At 28.8% G+C, this 7,850-nt stretch overlaps 1 protein-coding gene across 2 annotated transcripts; it reads left to right on the top strand.

Annotated features, from left to right (window-relative positions):
* Window positions 1–4,494: 4,494 nt before the first annotated feature.
* LOC111715433 (uncharacterized) lies at window positions 4,495–5,731 on the top strand. 2 transcript variants are annotated; one of them, XM_023490754.1, is made up of 6 exons: window positions 4,495–4,588; window positions 4,675–4,763; window positions 5,047–5,145; window positions 5,342–5,423; window positions 5,488–5,552; window positions 5,610–5,731. In XM_023490754.1, exons 1-6 carry the CDS (start codon window positions 4,503–4,505, stop codon window positions 5,714–5,716), a joined length of 528 nt encoding a protein of 175 aa, XP_023346522.1. In that variant the 5' UTR covers window positions 4,495–4,502; the 3' UTR covers window positions 5,717–5,731. The 2 variants fall into 2 exon arrangements, with proteins under 2 accessions (XP_023346522.1, XP_023346523.1); XM_023490755.1 differs by lacking the exon at window positions 5,342–5,423 and having other exon boundaries at window positions 5,610–5,699.
* Window positions 5,732–7,850: the final 2,119 nt, after the last annotated feature.

Below are 7,850 nucleotides of genomic sequence, written 5' to 3' on the forward strand. Positions count from 1 at the left end.
TTAAATATTACTGGTATATAAACTAAATTGGCTCAGAAAGATTCAGGGGAGGAACAAATCAATATCTTAATGAGGGGGTTAATATTTGCTCGCGTAAGCTCGCAAAAAAACAATAAAGTGTATGTGAACCCCGCTAGATGGTATGCGGGACTGAAGTATATTCTCCAACTCCTTCTTTAAGTACAATTCAGATAATCTTCCTGGTTTAAACTCGGTTCCTGCTTCATCTACGCATTATTGAACTTGGTTCATATACCCTATATTCGTATATCTTTGCAACCTGATGGTGTAAATCTTTCATATTTCAAACTTATGTCATTTATTCTAACAAAATTCATTATTTGAAATATCTAAGGGTTACGGCATTGTGTTCCTTTAGATAAAGGGATAAGAAAATCAGGTTTGTGGCAAAGACTCAGCTCATTTGTATGTAACATTATATTAGTTTTCAAAAATATAAAGTATATTTTTGTTAGATATTTTTTTTTGTATATACAATAAGTAATGTAAAATGTTTTTTTTTTACAGGGCATGTGGTTTATACAAAACCATAAGAAACATGTCAACTAAAGGAAACGAACTTGCAGTAAAATTCTCAAATCTATCTTATATTGTTGACTCATTTCATATCAAAGGTATTTTGTTTTTATTTCTACCATACACATCTATTTATTATTTTCATTACATTTACATTTTTGAAATTCAACCAAATAATGTTTTTAATTATATTTGTAGTTTTTAAAAATCATGTTAATTGTAAAAATATATTAATCAATCCGGAATAAATTCGGAAAAATTTGATCATTATAAAAGTACTCAACGAAATATTTATATGAAATATAAGCTGTAGAACCCAGCATTGCACAATGGTATAAATATTTATTCCCGCCGTATACCCGCACTTAGACCACTTTTAATTTCGCTATAAAAGTCGACGAACTAAATTTAGAATCTCAAAACCAAGCTAAGAAAATTCTTACGTTTCATTTGATTTACCTAATCAAAAATTTAAGACAAATTGGCCAAGGGGTTCCTGAGATATGATCTAACAAACAAACAAACAGACAAACATAGATTGCAACTTTATGTATATAGACATAACTTATATATACAATGCATTTAATTTATACGGTGTGGGACCTTTAGCAAATGTAGCACAGGAAAAGCCTAATGTATAAAGTGTATAAGCATTATGGTTCTGAAACTACAAATGTATATAGTAATTTGAGCATAGAAATAATATTAATTAAGGAGTTTTTAAAGAGAGTGACCGGCTATGTAAGGTAATTGATCTGAGTATGCAGTGTTGTGGAAAACTTCTTTTGGATTCATTTGAGACATATTAATCTTTTTAAAGATCTGTAATTACTGAATTTAAGCACAAATTCGACGTTCAAAACTCCTACTTTGGGGTTGGATACGTCGAATTTGCACCCAAACTCAGGATCTACAGATCTTTAAAAAGTTTTTATGTCTCAAATGAATCCGAAAGAAGTTTTCCACACACTGTATACTCAGTTCAATTACCTTACATAGCCAGTCACTCCCTTTAAGCATAAGGTATTCTTCACTTTATTAAGTTTATTAAATTTCATTTTTAGGCCATACAGAACAGAAATGTAAGGATCATCATAATTTAGAATTGGATAAATTTGCTCATCTAAAAGGAAATACCTATACAATTTTGATATAAGAGAGTAGCAATTGGCAATGAGGGAATGGGTTATATTTAAAATATCTCAATTAAAATTAAATGAGTATAGGTTTTAAAACAAAAGGCATGAACACGGAAATAGCAGAACAGAGCTTCTCTAAATTAAACAAGGTAAATCATTTACAATAATAATTTTAATATAAGCATTTTTATTGCATTGATATAACGAATTTTTACGGAAGGTAAACGTCCCTGTCTTGAATTAAGGAAAGGCCAATATTTTTTCAGTTTTCAAACATAATAATAATAATAAAAAAAAAAAAATTATTTTAGATTAAAAACGTGACAAGAGGAATGTCATATTCTCGAAGATTGGTCTATTTGCTAGTTATTGATACAATTTTCAATGAGAGGAAAGAAAAGGTGTAAAAATTAGCTATATTTTTACATACAAAATCATATTTTCTTTTTCCTATGATTTGCGACCTAATATCTAACTTCGTTTCATGATGTGAGTTTGATTAAACAAATAATCTAAGTTTGAAATATGTAAAACATCAGGTCGCAAAATTAGGAAGATAAAAAATTGCGAATTTATATCATTTAAAATTGCTTTTATCTAAGTTTTAAATTTTAAAGTACAAATCATAGTTTCAAAATGAATCAAATATCAATAAATATAGCCCTTTCATAGTTAATCAAATAAATTTAATTTAATTTGAAATTATTAATGCTAAATAGTGATATTTAATAATAAAATAAAGTTGAAATTTTTTTAGGATCAACAGAAGTAGTTTTGTGGATCTTACTGAATAATTCTCATATTTCTATAAAAAAGGTAAATTATTAAAATTAATACCTGCAGTCAATGGAGTAAGTATAGAAATAAAAGCACTATTCTTTGGCGGTGAAGGTTCAATATTTTCTGATATGAACCTTATGCATTTTTTAACATTTCCTTTATTAATAATTATTGAATTAATAATTGTTATAAATGTTGATACTAGAATCAACATGGTATACAATTTGATTGAAAGAAACTAGTGAATTTTTTTATATTTTTTCGCGCATTATTCTTCATAATCCAAGAAACTGAATTGAGTATTTGCCACAAATTTTTATTTTCTAATACCTATATCTTTTCAATCTAATGTCTTAGACTACTGCACAGGTGGTGTATAGATTTGAAATATATTGGGATATAAAAAAAAATTTAAGGTGTTTCAAAATTGATCTGTACTTGAAAGTTAAGGACATTTTTGATAGAAGTCTGGGTATTTATTAGATAAAACAAGTTCTTTTTGCGATGTGATGTATTTTACGTTTTCATCCATATTTTTATAAGACTATTTACGTAACTTTAGTAAACTTTGCTTTCGAAGCCTGCGCTAGTTGTATAGTATACCTTACACTAAGTTTACATTGTACAAAAAGTTTTTGGATACTTAAAGGGTTCTTAAACCTAATTACAAGTGACCCCCCATGCAAAGATGGTTTTGCTCTATTTACATTGGCTCCCTTGAAACCTTAATGTCATTAAAAATGTAGAATATACCGTAGTTTTTCTGACTCAAAAAGTGATTATTTCTGAAAGTTTCTCCATATATATAAAGCAAGTGTGTAAAATGATTATTAAAGGCAGGGCGGTTTAATAATTGGGTGAGAAAAGCCGATTTTGACCGAAAATATTTTTTCTTTTTTTCATATCATCAAAAGTAAAAGCAGCAAATAACTTTAGCGCCCAAATAAAGGTGAACATTGGCGAATAGAAGCCTGTAATGACTTGAAATTAAAATAGAATGCCTTAGAAAAAAAAAATTTAAAAAATATTGAAAATGACCGAGTTATGGGCGTTTCCGTAAAAAAAATTGTGAAAAATAGAGTTTTTCGGAAAAATATTTTAGACACTTTGTCATTTTTTCATCACTTGGAGGTCGATTTTGATGTTTTAAAAGCTGGAATCGTATTCTCCAAGATCTCCTGCTATCTTTAATGGCCTTTAAAGTTTTTCTAGGGCATCGGAAGACATAATTAAAAAATTTAAAAAAAAACTTTGGTCAATTTTGACGAAAATACGCGAAAAAGGCCATATTTTCGATATTATTTGGCCTGTCCCTACCAAACTAAGCATAGCAGAAACGTTTAAAAGCATGGAAAAGATGCCCCGAGACATGGACATTGTAATGTAAAAAAACAAAATGCCAATAACTTGAAAAACGACATAGCAACTGAGATACTTAAAGGGTTCGTAAACGTAATTACAAGTGACCCTCTATGCAAAGATGGTTTTGCTCTATTTACAATGGCTCCCTTAAAACCTTAATGTGATAAAAAATGTAGAATATACTGTAGTTTTTCTGACTCAAAAAATGATTATTTCTAAAAAGTTTCTCTATTGATTATTATAAACAAAAATGCCACCCCGGACTAACCAGAGTGAGAAGCATTCGGTTTCATTTATTTGAAATCAAACGTGTTTTGGTCCATAATTCAACAATCTCTTAACTTACGGATTTTTTTATTCTATACTTTTTCATTCAAAATGTATATACCAACAAAAAAATATTTAAGAAAAAAAGCTAAAATATTAAGTATAGTTATTCAAATCCTGATCGAAAGCCACCGCTCATCATTCTCAAGGTTGATTAACAATAAAACTTAAATTGAATGTAAATTAAAATTAAAAGAATAATAGACGACATGCTGTCTAACAATGATTAAATTCAGTTAAAAAATATTAATGATTAAAATGATGACGTTCAGATTATTGAAATTTCTATGAAATAAACGATTGAATTTATGTAAAATCCGCAAAATTAAGTTTAAAATTCGCAATTGTTTCATTATCATGTCTTACATAAGGAGATCATCTGAATTTGCTGCTATTAATAAAATGCTGAAGGCTACTCATGCTGTTAATGTAGATATTGATAGGTAAGCTGATTATTAAAATTGTTATTATTGTAGCTTGTAGCAGTAAATATAATTTTCATTGAATAAACATTTAAATTCTTTTTCAGAATGATTGATCCTGCAACCGGGATGTTTATTAAAGAAAAAGCTCGTGTTTATGGGACCCACCCAGTGATGGTGTTCACAAATTTGATAGGTTTATTAAAAAAAGATTTATAATTCAATAATATAAGTATAATATAATTCTCTTGAGGGAATGAAGAAACTGTGTTCATGCAACATACTTTGATTTCATAATTCTTATATTTTTGAAACCATATATGTCGTAGATCATGTGTTATTTTAACCTACGCGTAATAAAGGTTTACATCATCAGGTTGCTCAAACGTAAAGATTAGATAATTTAAATATGAGAAAGTAGTTCCTTTAATAAACAGTAATGAAAAATGTTTTTATAAAACATAAAACTGTATTATTAGGTGCGGTTAGTAATGTGTTAAGCTCTGCCTCTGTGGCTGTCAATGACAATAAATGGATAATTCCCTCAAACTTGTGGACCATGAATGTTGCGATGAAAGGTAAAATACAATTATTATGTAACTGACATTTTTTGGTTACTCAGTATTATAGAAAATAAGTTTGCGTTCATGGTGTAAAATATGTTAAGAAATAGATAAAATAGAAATATTTATTATAACTTACCTAGTTTAGGCTCTATATCCAAATACTCTAACACAAAGATTTGATATCTTGTTTTATTTGTTTTATTTTTATGATCTGGAAAATCAACCTCGTTAAAAGAAATATCGGCGGCGTTAGAATCTTTAGAGGTTATTGAGCTGCATGAAGTGTCATGGTAAAAATAAAAAAAAAACAATTTTTTAAAAATTAATTTTGATTAAAATAATATTAATTCTCAGTGGAGACAGCAACTCTCATGATGAAAGAGAGACTCAAAGGGTCGTCCATAATTCTACAATTGAAGGTAATTTAAGCATTTTTAATTATATGATAATTTACTATAAATTTTTACATTTTTCAGCTTTAATCCAGTTAATGGGCATCAACCAGAATAATGCTATTGTTTTGATGACAGACGAGTTTGGACAGGTTTTAAATTTTTTTAAAACAACCAATTTAATAATTTAAATAGATTAAATTAATCTCAGCTTATTCAATTGCAATCATTATATCTTTCTCATATTTTTTATCCAACAGACACATTTTTATGTATTCACATTCATTTACTGTTATTTCAATTTATCAACCCAGATACCCAGGCATTTGGGAAATTTCCCAGATACCCAGGCATTTCCCAAATACCTATTTTAATAGAAAATGTAAATGCTGTCGTGACATGAGCCCCCTGTATTGGTTCATATTCAACGAATTCAACTATATTAACAATTCTCTGTTAAATGTAAATCGTTATTTTTAACTTTGTTTGATCCTAGCATTCTTAAATAGTATTTTTAAACAAGAAGTATTAAAAAAACATACACAAACAATCTAAAAGCAAAAATGCATAATTATCTTTAAATATTTCAAGGTTTGAGGAAAAAACATTAACACTTTATCAGTTAGTTAGTTGGTAAAATCATAATTTAAAAAAGATTTTCAAAACCAAAAGTAGTAAAAGTATTGTATTTTGAAAATTTAATATTCAATAACTTTAGCTAGACTATTTAAAGATCTCAAAAAATACAAAATGATCATCTATTGTTTAATTTGTTATTTCATCTCATACACACACAGAGAGTATTTAATGCTGTAATAATGCATTGGTGGGATTTCCTTCAACATTTTCAGATTCTTAAGAAATATTAATATTGGCATAATTGGGTAGTAACACATTCTTATCATCTAGCTCTTCATTTCTAATATTTAAAAAGTTTAAGTAATGTCATGAGATTTGAGATCAAAACCTGCAGTCACACACAATCTACAAAAATCATAAGGCATATAATAAAATGGTTGCAAATTAAAATTTGGCTCCCATATCCTATATTTTCTACAAAGTGCATTTCTTGCTGTTACGCGTCATTTTCGTCACGTTCTGTTTCCCCACATCCAGAATACCCTGGAGCAAAGCTGTGAGGCCCCTTCGAACAGAGCCTAGTTGAGTTTGTTCCGCAGCAACAGAACGGGTTATAAATGGTAAGCAAAGTCTTAGAAACCATACTGTCCGTACACTTTTCTAGTAAGTAAAACTTTGATATTTGATGTGATACCTGTGTTGTGACATTGCTTTAGGCATATTAAGGTATTTTTTATGATTTGTGGGTTTTTGGATGGTTTAAGATCATGATCAGGGTATAAGATCATGAAACCTGGTATTTGAACTGGGGTTTTGCACATGATGGGTTAAGACAGTTTTGTAGACACACTTTTTTGGTTAAAATTATTATTTCAAATGATTGGTCTCTTTATTTTCTACTTCTTTTCTTTATTCAACATCTACACATCTGATTAGACTGAAAAAAGGAAGCTTGGGTGTTTAGTCAACAATAATCTCTCAAAGGAATTGAGTTTTTGCCACAATCCCGGTATGTCTGAAACCCCATGTTTTAGACGTTTGATCGTTTAAACTCTGAAATCTATTTTATTAAAAAGTATAATCTTGAAATATCGAAGGTTTACCCCATCTGGCTGCAAAGATATAGGGATTTAAAAGTTTCAGTTTGTGACAAAAACTCAATTCCTTTCCGCATCAGAGCATGTGTACACTATACACCTATTTCTCACCTTAAAGAAGCCAACTGGAAAATTCATAATTTACCTCCACACATAAATGTCACATTTTTAATGAAACAAGGAAAGGAAATTGAACATACCAACCTCTTCTTCAAAGAAGTGAATCCACCATATAAATTATTCTAGTGCATGTTTACTTTACTAATGTTTAGAAACAAATTATGTTTATTTTAATATCTATCAACTACTGTCATTATAATTTATAAACTACTGAATATCTTTTACACCCAGCACACTGCACAGCCGTGACATATGTTAAAAAATCTTTGTAGAAAAAGGTTTGACAGGCAAATTCCAAAATTATGTAGTATATCTGGCAAATTTGATAGTGCCCAACCTGATCACACATTTAATCATAATTAGTGTATTTCTTCATAGTTTGGGATTAAAAGCTTATAGAACTTTTGACAAGTTAATTTGTTCTGTAAAACAAACTTTAAGAATGTTATTTATTTTTCTGTGAAGACTTAGGCAAATATAAAAAATATTTCACATGACAACCTAGATGCAGAAACATGGAGAAGAAAAT

Source organism: Eurytemora carolleeae, unplaced genomic scaffold (assembly GCF_000591075.1).
Source record: "Eurytemora carolleeae unplaced genomic scaffold, Eaff_2.0 scaffold1784, whole genome shotgun sequence".
NCBI classification, from domain to species: Eukaryota; Metazoa; Arthropoda; class Copepoda; order Calanoida; family Temoridae; genus Eurytemora; species Eurytemora carolleeae.

Excerpts from the sequence above, each read along its gene's own strand:
- LOC111715433 (XM_023490754.1), top strand. The coding sequence starts at position 4,503 with ATGTCTTACATAAGGAGATCATCTGAATTTGCTGCTATTAATAAAATG. Across the intron at positions 4,764-5,046 it reads GGTGTTCACAAATTTGATAG|GTGCGGTTAGTAATGTGTTA; the intron begins GTTTATTAAAAA and ends CTGTATTATTAG. Across the intron at positions 5,146-5,341 it reads CATGAATGTTGCGATGAAAG|GATCTGGAAAATCAACCTCG; the intron begins GTAAAATACAAT and ends TTTTATTTTTAT.